At 42.3% G+C, this 18116-nt stretch overlaps 1 protein-coding gene across 1 annotated transcript; it reads right to left on the bottom strand.

Annotated features, from left to right (window-relative positions):
• Positions 1-298: 298 nt before the first annotated feature.
• Positions 299-1406, bottom strand: LOC138371914 (uncharacterized). Its single transcript, XM_069336965.1, has 2 exons — positions 1058-1406; positions 299-816 (listed from the first exon to the last, which is right to left on the bottom strand). The coding sequence occupies exons 1-2, from the start codon at positions 1404-1406 to the stop codon at positions 299-301; spliced, it is 867 nt and encodes a 288-aa protein (XP_069193066.1).
• Between the last annotated feature and the right edge of the window lie 16710 nt (positions 1407-18116).

Genomic DNA, 18116 nt, shown 5'->3' with positions numbered 1-18116 from the left:
TACTGGGTCTGGTGGGGGAGGACTTTGTGTAATGTGTCTCCCCCTTGATCTTCTCAGATAGGGTTCACGTGTGGCTGAGACAACTGGGCAGGTGTACAAATCAGACCTGGGAAAAGACAGACAAGAACATGGCGGAAGCATGGATATAACTCTGGGTTTGTTGGAAGTTGGAAACCCCAGAGCAAGGTAAAGTCTGCTATCTGAGTTAAGTACAGTTAAGAAATCCACATCATTATTGCCTCTACAGGAAAATCTAATGAATTCTAAATGATACTAACTAAGGGAGTTACTTTAACCTTTACTGTACAGTGCGAGATCTTGTTACCATGGGGTGACGAGAGTGCACTTGACTACTGACGAGAGATGACAGAGGGTCATTCTCCCCATCTGACTCGTAACTTGAGTCATTAGTCAGCTCTGATGGGTCAGGAATTAGACTTGCTGAAGGCAATTCCAGTTCCTCCCTAGCATGGTAAATCTTCAACTTATTAATGTGGACAGTTCTTTCCACCTGATCCTCAAATACCCCCATTATGACAAAATTTACAGGGCCGTCTTTCTTGATCACTCTGTACGACCCCCGCCATCTAGGAGATAGTTTCCTACTGTGATTGGTGGGAGCAGCTTCATTGATTCTCAAGACCAGGCTGCCCTCCTTCAGTTTCAGAGGTCGTACATTACTGTCATAATAGTGAGCATATCTACCCCGTGCTTCTCTTGAAGCCTCAGCTGCAACTCTCCAAGCATTCCTCATTTTGTTCAGAACTTCTAAAGGATAGTCCTCTCCATATGCAACATTGTGTCTGTTAAGCAGACCTGATGGGAAATTGCATGATTGACCAGTGAACAAAAGAAGGGGGTTGGGTATTAATAGACTGGTGGGTAGTAGTATTCAGAGCCAGCTGAACATAACGTAGGTGTTCGTCCCATGAGTTTGCATCGCGTTCAGCAAGGATTGCAAGCATATCCTTAACTGAACGGTTGGTACGTTCAGTCATCCCGTTTGCCTGAGGGCGGTAAGCTGTTGTAAAGGCTGAAGTTGTCTCCAATATCTTACAAACTTCTCTAAATATGTGTCCATTAAATTCCTGACCTCGGTCCGAAACTAAAACTTTAGGAGACCCAAATACAGTTACAAATCTATTAAAAAATGCTCGGGCAACAGTACGAGAATCTTTTTGAGGGATGGCGATCAAGGTGGTGTATCTGGACAGATGGGCCACTAATACCAACACGTACCGATTGCCTGAAAGGCTGCAATGGAGATCAATCAAATCAGCCCCCACTCGGTCTAGCAGTTCTGAAATCTCCGGAAATTCCTGTAGTGAGGCTTGTGCCTGAAGGGCACCTTTTCTCCTCTGACATTTGGGGCAAGTCTTCACGTACTTAATTACTTCTGACAACATACCCGGGAAATAAAAGAGAGACTTTGCTTTCAAGTGAGCTTTAAAGATACCCGGGTGACCTGCAACCTTAGATGCATGTGCCAGCTTTAATGCTGCCGATCTTAATTCGTCTGGAATACTGCTCGGTCTGCCTGACTATTTACATAATATAGTACTCCATCCTTTAACTCGAATTCATGCATTGGAAATTTACGATTTTTGGACGGATAATTTCCCTTCCAAATATTCAATAATACCTTTCCATCTAGGTTCATTCATTTGGAATTCTCTCATTTTCTCAGATGAAATGTTTTCAATATTCTGGTTAACGTTAATAGTAGCGATGTTCCTACTTAAAGTATCCGGCACTACATGTGACGGTCCAGGCTTGTAAAGGATCTGGAATGAGTGTGCAGACAATTCGTGAGACCAACGTGACATCCGTGGGCATTTCGTGCGTTTCTTAAAAATGTGTGTTAATGCTCTGTGATCAGTGTAGATTACAAAATGACGTTGAAAAAGATAAGGTTCAAAATATCTAACTGACTCTACCACTGCGAGCGCCTCCTGATCCGTGGCCGAATAACGAACCTCTGGTCCTTTGACCTTCCTACTGAAATAGGAAATTTTCATGATAGGGGAAATTTTCATTGTCTCGTTGCATCAAGCACCCACCAGACATGTGGTGGAGGTGAGGTCCCTTGATTGTTTCAAGCGTGGGTTGGACATGTATATGAGTGGGATTGGGTGGTTATGATAGGCTAGGTAATGATGATTACAAGTAATGAGAGACAAGATACGAGCTAGATAGTGTTGAGATTGCGAAGTCGGATTGCGAAAGGGATCTGGGAGTTATGATTAGTAAGAATTTAAACAAAAGGATCAATACATGAATGTTCGTAATAAGGCAAATAGGACACTTGGATTTATTAATCGCAGCGTTAGTAACAAGACACCTGGTGTGGTTCTTCAGCTATATCTTGCTCTAGTTAGGCCCCATTTAGATTATGCAGTTCAGTTTTGGTCGCCGTATTATAGAATGGATATAAATTCACTTGGACGTGTCCAGCGTACGATGACTAAGTTAATTCCCCAAATTAGAAATCTTTCATATGAAGAAAGATTAACAAAGCTTAAATTACATTCACCAGAAAAGCGAAGAGTTAGGGGGTGACATGATAGAGGTTAACAAGTGGAAGAATGGACATAACAAAGATATTAATGGAGTATTAAAAGTATCAACACAAGACAGAACACGAAACAATGGGTATAAATTGGATAAGTTTAGATTTAGGAAAGACTTGGGTAAATACTGGTTCGGTAACAGGGTTGTTGATTTGTGAAACCAATTGCCGCGTAACATGGTGGAGGTGGATCCCTCGATTGTTTCAAGCGTGGGTTGGACATGTATATGAGAGGGATTGGGTGGTTATAAATAGGAGCTGCCTCGTATGGGCCAATAGGACTTCTGCCTTTGTTTTTATAACTTTATAAGCAGGTATGATAGAGAAATAGGCCAGGAGCATTAGACAACCAACTGCTAGAAAAGCGAGGTCCAAGGGCCAGAGCTCGGTTCTGCAGGCACAAATAGGCAAGTTGAGGAAGACACGTTGAGGTGAGTTGAGGCCTTTATAAATCAACATTATAATCCCCTTGTCATCCTCGTCAGGTCCCGAGAGCATCCCATCTCCAATGTTTGGGTCTCCAACTGATAACCTTCCGTCATGTACGATGTACAGCCTACTGGGAAGAATTTATACCCAAATGTCCTGAGGAAATTAAGTTTTAAGAGGCACATAGGAAACTAGTCTGGAAATAGGGTTGTGGAAGAGTGGAATGCCGGCAGCATTATTGAGAAAAATAGTTGAACTGGATACAAGAATGGTATGCTTATAATACACGAGCCTTCAGACCTGAGATGTGCTTCTAACATTCAGAATAAATTAAACAAGCAGAAGTTCCTTTAATATTTATTTTTCAATATTCACTGAACAAGTGTTGTTGATATTTATGATTGACTTATTAGCTACAACACATATTATAATAGATTGAAATATATTAAAGTGAGCATGAGTAGATGGTAGATGTTTGTGATCTCTGGTCGTGTGACATCTTGAAGTGTCTCTAGGCCCTCGGCCACCTATTTACGCTCTACATATATATGATTGTCTTGATATATGTCTTGTCTATGGAGGTCCAGCCATTTGTGGATGTCCAGACATCTGTGAATGTCTAGACATCATCTGAGGATGTCCAGCCATCTGTGGACGTCCAGCCATCTGTGGGTGTCCAGCCATCTGTGAATGTCCAGCCATCTGTGGATGTCCAGCCATCTGTGGATGTCCAGCCATCTGTGAATGTCTAGCCATCTGTGAATGTCCAGCCATCTGTGGATATCCAGCCATGTGTGGATGTCCAGACATCTGTGGATGTCCAGCCATCTGCGGATGTCCAGCCATCTGCGGATGTCCAGCCATCTGTGGAGGTCCAGCCATCTGTGGAGGTCCAGCCATCTGTGGAGGTCCAGCCATCTGTGGAGGTCCAGCCATCTGTGGAGGTCCAGCCATCTGTGGAGGTCCAAACATCTGTGGAGGTCCAGACATCTGTGGAGGTCCAGACATCTGTGGAGGTCCAGACATTTGTGATTGTCCAGACATCTGTGATTGTCCAGACATTTGTGATTGTCCAGACATCTGTGATTGTCCAGACATTTGTGATTGTCCAGACATTTGTGATTGTCCAGACATCTGTGATTGTCCAGACATCTGTGATTGTCCAGCCATCTGTGATTGTCCAGACATCTGTGATTGTCCAGCCATCTGTGATTGTCCAGACATCTGTGATTGTCCAGACATCTGTGATTGTCCAGCCATCTGTGATTGTCCAGCCATCTGTGATTGTCCAGACATCTGTGATTGTCCAGCCATCTGTGATTGTCCAGACATCTGTGATTGTCCAGCCATCTGTGATTGTCCAGACATCTGTGATTGTCCAGACATCTGTGATTGTCCAGCCATCTGTGATTGTCCAGACATCTGTGATTGTCCAGCCATCTGTGATTGTCCAGACATCTGTGATTGTCCAGACATCTGTGATTGTCCAGACATCTGTGATTGTCCAGACATCTGTGATTGTCCAGACATCTGTGGATGTCCAGCCATCTGAGGATGTCCAGCCATCTGAGGATGTCCAGCCATCTGAGGATGTCCAGCCATCTGAGGATGTCCAGCCATCTGTGGATGTCCAGACATCTGAGGATGTCCAGCCATCTGTGGAGGTCCAGCCATGTGTGGAGGTCCCATTGATCCCATGGGACCACCCATTGGAGGCGGCATCCCTGGCATCATACCTGGTGGCATGCTTGAGCCACCCATCATTGGTGGCCCCATCATGGGTCCTCTTGGACCCATTGGGGGCATACCCATGTTGCCTGGTATGTTTGCACCAGCCACGCCTGGAGGGCCCATGTTCCCCATTCCTGGCCCTATTGGGGGACCTCCAGGACCACCCATGTTCTGAGGCCCTGAACCGAATGTACCTTCTTGCCCAACAGGACCTCCTGGTCCTCCTTGCATGCTGCTCGGTGGAGGAATGGCTGCTCCCTTTGGAATCTTCCTGGCTTTAAATGCAGCAGTTGTTGCATCAATCAGAGACTGAGCTTGGTCCTCCATCCACTTCTGGTAGTACATTTTGACATTTTCCTTGTGTATTCGCCCCTCGCAGTGAGTTTTCCGCACCGAGGGAGAGTCATGTGTGAGGTAGGTGTCGCAGTAATCACAGTAGTATTTTGGCATGATTGAGCGTCGTCAGGTTAGGTTTGGGTCCAATGACCTACTTGGAATAAAAGATCTCAAGCTATGGTGAGCCCGTAGTGGACTTAGCTATCACAGGTGTGGGGCGGTAACTGACCAACCAGAATAGAATAATACAGGAGAAGATGCCCGCGGGGCGAGCTTGGAAGTGGGGACAGAAGAAGATAACGGGGGTGAGAGGAAGAAGATTTGTAGGAGAAAAAGTGCCAGGGCTAAACCCAGCTGCGTGTCGTTTGGTTGCGGCATTCGAGGCAGGGACTCAGTCGGGTGTTTTCAGTGACAACAACAGGGACATCACAAAACTCACAACATCGCAGTGATTGGCTCAAGAGCGTCAGGGCTGAACTTTTACGGATGGTTTGTGCTGGTTGTTGAGAGCTGAATATGTAATGATGGTGGATGCTGGGTGTTGAGAGCTAAAGTTTATCGAAATACAGAGTTAGGAGGAGGATCATGGATGGTAGAGAAGAGGTCATGATTGTTCCGTGGTAGTCTGAGAGTGTGTAGGAGAAAATCAATGGGTTGTTCATGATAAGTGAGTAGTCTATCAATTTGTCTGTCTGATAAAGTTTTCCATTAGACATTTAGGGCAGAAATTTTCGTACTTTCATGGAGACTTTGACTGGTAATAAACTCTTGCCATCGGGTGTTGAGTACCCATCTTAGTGCTCTATTCTGTATTCTTTGAAGCTTTAGTTTGTTAGTAGGTGCAGATAGAGAAAGAGCAAGTGGAGCATATGTTAAAAGAGGTCTAATAAGTGCTTTGTAAAGGTGCATTTTTGTGTCAGGTTTTGCAAATCTAATTCTGTACAGTTTTTCCATGGCTAGAAGAGCTATTGCATGTTTCTGTGTAATGTGTGTGAAAGAGTAGTTATCGATCAAATGTGAGTCCAAGAACTGTGGAGGAGGGAGACGCAGGACTTTGGAGGAGGGAGACACAGGACTGTGGAGGAGGGAGACACAGGACTGTGGAGGAGGGAGACACAGGACTGTGGAGGAGGGAGACACAGGACTGTGGAGGAGGGAGACGCAGGACTGTGGAGGAGGGAGACACAGGACTGTGGAGGAGGGAGACACAGGACTGTGGAGGAGGGAGACGCAGGACTGTGGAGGAGGGAGACGCAGGACTGTGGAGGAGGGAGACGCAGGACTGTGGAGGAGGGAGACACAGGACTGTGGAGGAGGGAGACACAGGACTGTGGAGGAGGGAGACACAGGACTGTGGAGGAGGGAGACACAGGACTGTGGAGGAGGGAGACACAGGACTGTGGAGGAGGGTGACACAGGACTGTGGAGGAGGGAGACACAGGACTGTGAAGGAGGGTGACACAGGACTGTGGAGGAGGGAGACAGATTCAGATTCAGATTCAGATTCAGATGTTTATTCAGGTAAGGTATATACATACAAGTGATGTTACATTAATGGATTGATATATAGATAGAGCTAGTACATACAATGCCTAAAGCCACTATTACGCAATGCGTTTCGGGCAAGAAAAACATTAATATCTAGAACTTAATACTAATTGAGCATAAAGAATAAAAAGTGTTGAGAACAAATACAAATAAAGATAAAAAAAAAGGGGGAACATGACTGAAAAAGCAGCACAAATACAATAGGTTGACAAATAGTGTTGATTAAAAAAAAAAGAAAATAACGGACATGGGTTGACAATAGAGGAGTGAGGTAGGTTACAGGGAATTTATTAGGTAGTGTTTAGTTTTTATCTTAAACTGGTTGAGAGAGGTACTGTCTTTAACATTATAAACAGAGATATAAGTAGGATTTGGAGTGTATGAATAGAGTTTAAGAGGAATAGGGCGAATAGTTCTTTTACAAAAAAGTAGGTGATTTTGGATTTGGTGGAGTTGGTTTTGATACGCCAGTTATACTCCCACTCAGTGACAACATCAAGTTCTGCTTGTGCTCTGTTTGTTAGTGTATCAATGGTGTTGCTGGTGACAAGGTGAGAGACATCATCAGCGTAACATATGGTTAATGAAGTGTGATGAACAGGATCAGGAATGTCGTTGATGTATAGGATGTAGAGTGTTGGGGCAAGAACAGAGCCTTGGGGAACACCGGCATGTAAGTTGAAGTAGTCAGATTGTTGTCGGAGGAACTTAATTCTCATTGTCCTATTGTCTAAGTAGTTAGAAAGAAGTTTGGTGGTGATAAGAGAAAGATTAAAGTTGTTGCATAATTTGAATTTTAGGCCGTCATGCCAAACAGTGTCAAAGGCCTTCTCAACGTCCTTAGTGATGAGTGCAGCCTTAAGTCTTTGGTGCTGATTGATACTGAGGTAGTTGGTCATGATGTTTAAGGCGTCATGAGTGGACCGGTGAGGCCGAAATCCAAACTGTTTGTTAGTGAATAAGTCATTGTGTTCTAGGTGGGTTCTAAGTCTCTGGTTGATCAGCCTTTCAAAGACTTTGCCAAGTGTCTCTAGAAGGCTGATGGGTCTGTAGTTCTTTGGGTCAGTGTGGGGTTTCCCAGGTTTTGGAATAAGAACGGCTGTGGCAGACTTAAAGTTGAGAGGGAAGTATCCAGAGGCAAGGGAGGCGTTGAATAGGTTAGTGATAGCAGTAATGATAGAAGCAGGGAGTTGTCTAAGAAGGATATGTCCAATATCAGACGCACCAGGGGCTCTACGACGAGTGCCCATGAGAGCTGTCTTGACATCAGCTAGAGTTAGGGGAGTCTGTAGTTCAGTGTTTGAGTTGAGATTGTCAAGGTGGATGAGGTCGTCTGGTGTAGTTGCGTGTCTATTATGGTGTATCCAGTCTTCGACTACTTCAATGTTGGGGTGGGCAAATGGTTCAGGAGGATGTGGGTGAAAGATTCGTTCCCAGTGGTGTTTAAAAATGTTGAGTACTACATCAGGATCAGTGATTTTGTTGTTATTATGAAGAAGGTATTTAAACGGTGTGTGAGTTGATCCTTGTAAGCGTTTGATTTGTTTCCAGAATTCTTGAGGTGTCAGTTTTCTGTGTTGTTCTGCTTGTTCTATGAGGTGTTTCCGAAGTTTTGTGTGATCTTCATCTAGGCTGTTAAGGATGTGGTTTTTTAATGCTGTTAGGTCCCATAGTATTTGTCCATGACGATGCATGTTTTGTAAGAATCTAGTGTGATAGCAAGCTAAGAGGCGTTTTGAGCGAATGGAAGGGGTGAAAGTGAAATGTGGTTTGTGTGTTGTTTTAGGAATGGAGATATTTGCTGCATGAATGATGGTGTCTTGTATGTTGCGTGCTTGTGTGTCGATGTCAGTGTGATGTTTGTCATTGTATTCATAAGTGAGATCAGTGTCATCAATGTGTTGTTTGAACATGTCCCAGTTTGCCCTAAGGTATGAGAATTGAGGAGTACTGGGGATGGGAATAGGATTTGTGGAGACTGTGAGAATTAAAGGAATATGATCAGAGCCCGTAATGGGCCCTGGTGAAATGAAGTGTTGCAAGTTGCTGCCATGTCTGTTGGTGAATATGAGATCAGGTCTGCCAGAACCTAAATGATTGAAAAAAGTGGGGAAGTCAGGGCCAAGAAAGAATAGATGTTTTTGAGTGCATATTCGGTGAAGCTGTGTGCCATGCTGATTTGAGGTATTGTGGTGGAATGTGGGATGAAGTGCATTGAGGTCTGCAAGCAGAAAAACAGGCAAGTGAGTGTGGTTGAAGAGTGTTATGAAATCTTGCATGGGAATGGCGGTGTTAGGACGGGTGTAGGTTGTGCAGATGATGAGAGAACCCATTTGTGTGTGAAATTTGATGGCTAGGAAATGTTTGTGAAGCCATTGAGTGTGTAGGAGTTCGTGTTTGTATGAAGAACGGATGAGTGTTGCAACTCCTTCATATGCTTCATCTGGTGACTGGTAAAAGGAGTAGCCATATTGTTTGATTTTATATGAGTTCGTAATGTATGTGCTATTTAATAATAGCACATCAGGTCTCTCGAGCTCAATAAAATCTGACACCATGTGTCTAATGGAGAAATATGCCCGCACATTAAATTGGATGATCTTTATGAATTTTTAGGTTTTGATGGGGTGCTGGTGGGGTTTTGTGCATGTACAGGAGCATGAGGGTTGCGTGATTCAATGAGTTGGGCAGTTATTGAGGAGGGTGCATCTTGGAGGAGGGTGGTAGGAATTGTGGGAAATTGACAGCGGGAGGTGGGAGTAAGACAACGGGTTGCTAAGCGGGCTCGGGACGAGATGAGATGAGTTACAGAAGAAATGACTGTAGTTGTTGGGGGATGGAGGAAGGCAGAAGGCTTGTTGACAGGGACCGGGTGAGAGGTATCAGAGGTTGTAGTGTTTGAAGTCAGATTAGAAGTGGAGGGGACAATGTTGGGAGAAGAGGGTGAAGGTGCTTTTGACATGGATGATTCAGTTTGGGATAGTCCAGAATGTGCTGTTTGGTCAGTGGAACCGTTTTCTGTAGCAGTCAGGAGTGGGTTGGTAGGACGTTGTGGGGGAACTGTAGTATTTTCTTCAGCTGAAGTCGTGGTGTTTTGTGGAGTGAGGACTGTAGGCGAGAATGGAGCAGAACGCAATAGCTGAGTAGGAGGAACAGAGATACTAGGAAGGCCGTTATGAGTGAGAAAAATAGGAAGATAGTCAGCAAAGTCACGGCCATCGTCCTTGGCCTTCAAATAAGCAGCTTGTACACAGGCAGTGACTCGTTCATATGAAAGGTTCTGAAGAGGAGAAAAGGTGGAGGTGGTGGGTGAGGGAAGAGAGGTGGAGAGGACTGAGTTTGTTGTGCAGTATTATAATAATAATAATAATAATAATTTTTATTTAGGTAAGGTACATACATAAGGAGATTTTACAAAGTTTGTTGGCTTTATAGATAGAGCTAGTACATACAATGCCTAAAGCCACTATTACGCAAAGCGTTTCGGGCAGGAAAAACATTAATGACTAAAGCTTAAAACTAATGGGTAAAAAGAATAAAATGTGTTGAGAACAAATAAAAATAGAGGTAAAAGAGGGGGGAACATTGTTGAAAAAGCAGCACAAATACAATTACAAATTATTACAGAAAATTACATTCAAACAGCGTTGATTTGAAAAAAAAGAAAAAAAAAAAAACATACATGGGTTGACAACAGAGGGGTAAGGTAGGTTACAGGGAATTTATTAGGTATAGCTTCGTTTTTAACTTAAACTGGTTGAAAGAGGTACAGTCTTTAACATAGTTGGGAAGGTCATTCCACATTCTGGGCCCCTTGATTTGTAGAGCATTTCTGGTTTGATTAAGTCGTACTCTAGGAATATCAAAACTGTATTTATTTCTGGTGTGGTGCTCATGGGTTCTGTTACAACCTTCTATGAAGCTTTTGAGATCAGGATTGGCATTATAGTTTAGCGTTTTATATATGTATAATACACATGAGAGAATGTGCAGTGACTTAATGTCTAACATATTCAGAGATATGAGTAGGGGTACCGAGTGATGTCTGGGGCCAGAATTGGATATTGTCCTAATAGCAGCTTTGTGTTGAGTAATTAGAGGACGTAAGTGATTTTGGGTAGTAGAGCCCCAAGCACAAATACCATAGTTGAGATATGGATAGATAAGGGAGTAATAGAGAGTCACCAGGGCAGGGCGTGGTACATAATATCTGATCTTAGAAAGAATGCCCACAGTTTTTGAAACTTTTTTTGATATGTTTAGAATGTGTCCCTGGAAATTCAGCTTGTGGTCAATGAGAATGCCAAGGAATTTGCCATCTAATTTGTTACAAATTTGGGTATTGTTTATTTTGAGATTTATTTGATTAGAGGATTTATTGCCAAACAGAATATAGAAAGTTTTGTCAATGTTAAGGGTGAGTTTGTTGGCAGTTAGCCACAGATGGACTTTATTTAGCTCAGTATTTACTGTGGCATTTAGAGCAAGGGGATCAGGACTGGTGTAAATGAAGGTTGTGTCGTCAGCAAATAGAATTGGTTTGAGGTGTTGGGAGGCATTTGGAAGGTCATTAATGTAGATGAGAAAGAGGAGAGGGCCAAGTATGGTGCCCTGCGGAACACCATTGTTGATGGGTAGGGTGGGAGAAATTGTATTATTCACAGAAACACATTGGAGCCTGTCAGTAAGGTAGGATTTGAGGTATTGTAGGGAATGTCCTCTGACACCATAATGATGTAATTTAAGAAGAAGGTTTTGGTGGTTGACAGTATCGAAAGCTTTACGCAGGTACACAAATAACCCAACAGGGAACTCATTTTTATCAAGAGCTGTATGAATCGAGTTAAGCATACTAATGCGTCAAGTATAGACCCAGAACTTAACCTCTTATCCACTATCTATGACAATAATCACTTTAATGATCTAAATTGCAGATATTTTGCAGCACATGATGTAAACAATGTATTAACTCATAATCAGAATATCTCTGTAATCAATTTGAACGTTAGATCCCTAGGTAAACACTTCGATGATGTTAGTGCCTTGATTGAAGCTATTGACAACAAATTCTCTTTTATTATACTTACTGAAACATGGTTGAAAGAGGATACTACTCAACTCTTTAACATGCCTAACTACTCAGCAATTTACAACTGTCGTCAACTTCAGAGAGGTGGTGGCACTGCTCTTTACTACCACCAAGAACTAACATGCCTAAAAGAAATTAGAACTAGAGACTGCTATGGGGAGTATATCTTCGCCAGCTTCAGAGTCAAGGGTGCCGAGTCTGTCCTGTCTGTGGGTGCAGTTTATAGAATTCCTAACACTGATGTGTCCGAATTCAACTCAAACCTTAGAAATCTAATACTTGATAACAGACTGAACAAAAACCACCTAATTATCGCAGGGGACTTTAATATTAACCTCTGCGAGCCAGAACACCCTACTGCTGTTAGCTTCCTCAACTGTATGAATTTCTGCTTCCTCATACCCTTAATCACTAGACCTACTAGAATCACTGATAGCACTGCCACGACTCTAGATCACATCTGGACAAACATAACCTCTCCGCTTACTTCAGGTATAATCACCGATAGCACTACAGACCATTACCCCACATTTCTCTTAACTAACATTAGCAAACCACCTCTTGAGTCAAGAGAGATACGTTTTAGACTACACAATGAAACTGCTATAGACAATTTTATAACTGCTACTGATAATGTCAACTGGGAGTCCGAGTTAGGTAACATAGAGGACATCAACCTAGCAGTTCAATCTTTTCTTAAAAAAACTCTTAGCCTTTATAATACCCACTGTCCTATGCTTACAAAACAAGTCACAACCAAAAGGCTTAACAATCCCTGGCTTACAAAGGGAATACTTAAATCTATTAATAAAAAACATGACCTTGAGAAGAAGTATAGGTTAGGAATTGTCTCCAAAGAATTCTCAAAGAATTACTCATTACTGCTATCTAAGATAATTAGACGAGCCAAAACTAAATACTACGAAGATAAATTTACCCAAATAAAGAGCAACATTAAACAAACTTGGAGAACAATTTCGCAAATATTGGGATCAAAGAAGTCTTTAAATAACAAACCGACTCTCCTGTCTAATAACGATGGTCAGCTTTCAGCCTCTGATTCTGCTATTGAGTTCAATAGGTTCTTCTCTTCCATTGGTTCATCCCTTGCTAATGATATTCCATCTTCCAGTACTGACATTAAGGACTATCTTACAGGTAACTATCCACAGTCTCTGTACCTAAAGCCTATTAACTCCACTGACGTCAATGAGATAATCCTTTCCCTTAAAACCAAGTCTGGTGCCCTTGAGGAGATACCAACTTTAATCTACAAAAAAGCCTCCAGATCTTTAGCCCCTGCTATTGCTTTGCTCTTCAACAAGTCACTTGAACTCCAAACCTTTCCAGATATTCTAAAAAAAGCGAGAGTAACACCTGTCCACAAATGTGGTGATCTCACAGATGTTAACAACTACAGACCGATATCAATCCTGCAAAACTTGTCAAAAAATTTTGAAAAACTAATCTATAAGCAGCTTTACTCATATCTAGCCAAACTCAATATACTTAGCCCTTGCCAATATGGCTTCAGGCCCAAAAAAAGCACTAACGATGCACTTATTAGTATGCTTAACTCGATTCATACAGCTCTTGATAAAAATGAGTTCCCTGTTGGGTTATTTGTGGACCTGCGTAAAGCTTTCGATACTGTCAACCACCAAAACCTTCTTCTTAAATTACATCATTATGGTGTCAGAGGACACTCCCTACAGTACCTCAAATTCTACCTTACTGACAGGCTCCAATGTGTTTCTGTGAATAATACAATTTCTCCCACCCTACCCATCAACATTGGTGTTCCCCAGGGCAGCATACTTGGCCCTCCCCTCTTTCTCATCTACATTAATGACCTTCCAAATGCCTCCCAACACCTTAAACCAATTCTATTTGCTGACGACACAACCTTCATTTACTCCAGTCCTGATCCCCTTGCTCTAAATGCCACAGTAAATACTGAGCTAAATAAAGTCCATCTGTGGCTAACTGCCAACAAACTCACCCTTAACATTGACAAAACTTTCTATATTCTGTTTGGCAATAAATCCTCTAATCAAATAAATCTCAAAATAAACAATACCCAAATTTGTAACAAATTAGATGGCAAATTCCTTGGCATTCTCATTGACCACAAGCTGAATTTCCAGGGACACATTCTAAACATATCAAAAAAGTTTCAAAAACTGTGGGCATTCTTTCTAAGATCAGATATTATGTACCACGCCCTGCCCTGGTGACTCTCTATTACTCCCTTATCTATCCATATCTCAACTATGGTATTTGTGCTTGGGGCTCTACTACCCAAAATCACTTACGTCCTCTAATTACTCAACACAAAGCTGCTATTAGGACAATATCCAATTCTGGCCCCAGACATCACTCGGTACCCCTACTCAAATCTCTGAATATGTTAGACATTAAGTCACTGCACATTCTCTCATGTGTATTATACATACTGTATATAAAACGCTAAACTATAATGCCAATCCTGATCTCAAAAGCTTCATAGATGGTTGTAACAGAACCCATGAGCACCACACCAGAAATAAATACAGTTTTGATATTCCTAGAGTACGACTTAATCAAACCAGAAATGCTCTACAAATCAAGGGGCCCAGAATGTGGAATGACCTTCCCAACCATGTTAAAGACTGTACCTCTCTCAACCAGTTTAAGTTAAAAACGAAGCTATACCTAATAAATTCCCTGTAACCTACCTTACCCCTCTGTTGTCAACCCATGTATGTTTTTTGTTTTTGTTTTTTTTTTTTGTTTTTCAAATCAACGCTGTTTGAATGTAATTTTCTGTAATAATTTGTAATTGTATTTGTGCTGCTTTTTCAACAGTGTTCCCCCCTCTTTTACCTCTATTTTTATTTGTACTCAACACATCTTATTCTTTTTACCCATTAGTTTTAAGCTTTAGTCATTAATGTTTTTCCTGCCCGAAACGCTTTGCGTAATAGTGGCTTTAGGCATTGTATGTATTAGCTCTATCTATAAAGCCAACAAACTTTGTAAAATCTCTATGTATGTACCTAACTTAAATATAAATTATTATTATTATTATTATTATAAGTGCATCGTTAGTGCTTTTTTCGGGCCTGAAGCTATATTGGCAAGGGCTAAGTATATTGAGTTTGGCTAGATATGAGTAAAGCTGCTTATAGATTAGTTTTTCAAAAATTTTTGACAAGTTTGGCAGGATTGATATAGGTCTGTAGTTGTTAACATCTGTGAGATCACCACATTTGTGGACAGGCGTTACTCTCGCTTTTTTTTAGAATATCTGGAAAGGTTTGGAGTTCAAGTGACTTGTTGAAGAGCAAAGCAATAGCAGGGGCTAAAGATCTGGAGGCTTTTTTGTAGATTAAAGTTGGTATCTCCTCAAGGGCACCAGACTTCGTTTTAAGGGACAGGATTATCTCATTGACGTCAGTGGAATTAATAGGCTTTAGGTACAGAGACTGTGGATAGTTACCTGTAAGATAGTCCTTAATGTCAGTACTGGAAGATGGAATATCATTAGCAAGGGATGAACCAATGGAAGAGAAGAACCTATTGAACTCAATAGCAGAATCAGAGGCTGAAAGCTGACCATCGTTATTAGACAGGAGAGTCGGTTTGTTATTTAAAGACTTCTTTGATCCCAATATTTGTGAAATTGTTCTCCAAGTTTGTTTAATGTTGCTCTTTATTTGGGTAAATTTATCTTCGTAGTATTTAGTTTTGGCTCGTCTAATTATCTTAGATAGCAATAATGAGTAATTCTTTGAGAATTCTTTGGAGACAATTCCTAACCTATACTTCTTCTCAAGGTCATGTTTTTTATTAATAGATTTAAGTATTCCCTTTGTAAGCCAGGGATTGTTAAGCCTTTTGGTTGTGACTTGTTTTGTAAGCATAAGGCAGTGGGTATTATAAAGGCTAAGAGTTTTTTGAAGAAAAGATTGCACTGCTAGGTTGATGTCCTCTATGTTACCTAACTCGGACTCCCAGTTGACATTATCAGTAGCAGTTATAAAATTGTCTATAGCAGTTTCATTGTGTAGTCTAAAACGTATCTCTCTTGACTCAAGAGGTGGTTTGCTAATGTTAGTTAAGAGAAATGTGGGGTAATGGTCTGTAGTGCTATCGGTGATTATACCTGAAGTAAGCGGAGAGGTTATGTTTGTCCAGATGTGATCTAGAGTCGTGGCAGTGCTATCAGTGATTCTAGTAGGTCTAGTGATTAGGGTATGAGGAAGCAGGAATTCATACAGTTGAGGAAGCTAACAGCAGTAGGGTGTTCTGGCTCGCAGAGGTCAATATTAAAGTCCCCTGCGATAATTAGGTGGTTTTTGTTCAGTCTGTTATCAAGTATTAGATTTCTAAGGTTTGAGTTGAATTCGGAATTATGGAGATGATGTTGCTGGTGAGGTGAAGCAGTGTGTCCTGGGTCCCCATTGAGGGGTGGTCTGACCTGGTGTGGACGTCTGCGTAGCAGAGGCAGAAGCGTTGGGAAGCACTGGGAACGACATAGCTTGGATATTGAAGCTCGCCGGCTGATTGGTTGTTGGGTTGGCAGTTACTGTTTTCTTGATTTCATCCAGTCGTACTTGGCAGTCCATGGAGACGGCGGTGTGGGCTCCTCTACAATTGAGGCACAGTTTGCTGGTTGACTGGTAGGTTTTGAAGTGATGATCTTGGGTGCAAATGCTGCATTTAGTCTCTGCTTGTGGGCAGTTCTTGGTATCATGGTCGTACTTGTAACACTTAAAGCATTGGCGTATGTTGTAGTAACGCTCCGTCTTTACAGTGTCAGGTGTGATGGAAATATCCATGCATCTAAATCCATTTTCCACAGCCTGGGTCGCTGCAGCAGCTGTTGTGAAGGTGACCTTGAGAGTAGGTCTTGGAGTGTCGTCGTTCTTGATGACCTTGACTGTAGCAGCAGTCAGGGCCGGGTTTCTGGTGTTGATACTATAAAGTATGGTGCCAGGGTCCTGGGTGGCGATGTAGACACGTGTGGCTGACGAAGATGGTTCGTTCGGCCAAGTAGCGTCGGGAAAGAATGATGATTAGGTTGGAGTTTCGTAGGGCATCCTGGTGTTCTGGTGCAAACAGTTGCTCCAGAGCTTGCTCGCTTGAATAGAGAAGTACAGCGCCTTCAGCATCGTCGCGGATGTCCACTGGAGCTGCATTCGTGATGTCGACGATTTTTCGTAGTAATTGGGGCCCGGTGTAGGTGGTTTCGTCACGAAACCGGACCTTGATGCGGTAGATCATGATGATGTTGTTCTCTCAATGACTACCGCATCATTGGAGATTGCCTACCGTCTCTTCTCGGTATATAGTACCAAGATGGGAGTGGGGTGTGACAATCTAGAATGAAGCTAGTCTTCTGCTCAATTTTTATCCACCCGGCAGTGCTAGGTGCATGAGAGATGCCTTTATGCCTTTTTCTTTATGCCTTCCATTCCCCCATCCCTTCGTCCTCACCATCCCAAACTCCCCCATCCCCTCATCCTTCCTCACTATTACCCCTCCCTTGTCCCCTCGTCCTCCTCACCATCTCGCACTTCCGTCCCCTCGTCATCCCCACCATTGCTCGCTGCCTGCGCCATTGCTAGCTGGCCTCACACGGATTTGTTCCCGGAAAAACTCACGATTCTGAGCACCCATCAGCTCCATTCATCGCGGTTTTGTGAGGAAGAATACATCAGTACTCCAAGACCAAGACAATATATTGTTTTGAAGGAAACAATTCCGATTTCGTCTACAATTGACAGAGAAACAACGTTGTTGATTACCTGCTGCCCAGCTGACTGGTATTCTGCGCAACCCAGTACGCAGGCGACCCAAACTCTCGTACCGCACTTTTTTTTTTTTTTAGGACCGTATCACTGACCAGGTCACTTCCGGGACTACGGATGCCTTGACTAAGGAAAAGGCAGGACTGCAAAAAGTGTCCCACAAAAGGGGGATAAGGCAGTAAAGAAAGTGAAAGTAATAATATAGTATGAGAACTAACGCCGCCAGCATAGCACTCATTACCATAAAGGCCAAAGACCGTTATGCTAAATAAGCATAAACAATAACAGAGCCGTAATCCAGAGAAAACGATAATAACAAGTAAAGCAGAGGGAGGGTAGAAGTAAGGCAACTAAAACCCGGACCGAATAATAAAGAACTTAAATTAGTAATAGTATGATACAATAATAACAACATTCATGGCGTTAGGCGAGGCCAGAAGCCAATAGGGGAAATGACATGAGATCAATAACACTAAAAGGTGACTATAACTAACATCAATAGCAAATAGTAACAAGTGGAGAATAACTCAGCCAATGAAACCGAAGACCATAAGCAAAGTAGGTTTAAAAACAATAATATAGTAGCAGAAAACCCAAAATAAACTCAATAATTACAAAT

Source organism: Procambarus clarkii, chromosome 37 (genome assembly GCF_040958095.1).
Source record: "Procambarus clarkii isolate CNS0578487 chromosome 37, FALCON_Pclarkii_2.0, whole genome shotgun sequence".
Lineage (NCBI taxonomy): Eukaryota > Metazoa > Arthropoda > Malacostraca > Decapoda > Cambaridae > Procambarus > Procambarus clarkii.
The sequence above is the reverse complement of the archived record's forward strand: the minus strand, read 5'-3'. Positions and strand labels throughout refer to the sequence as shown.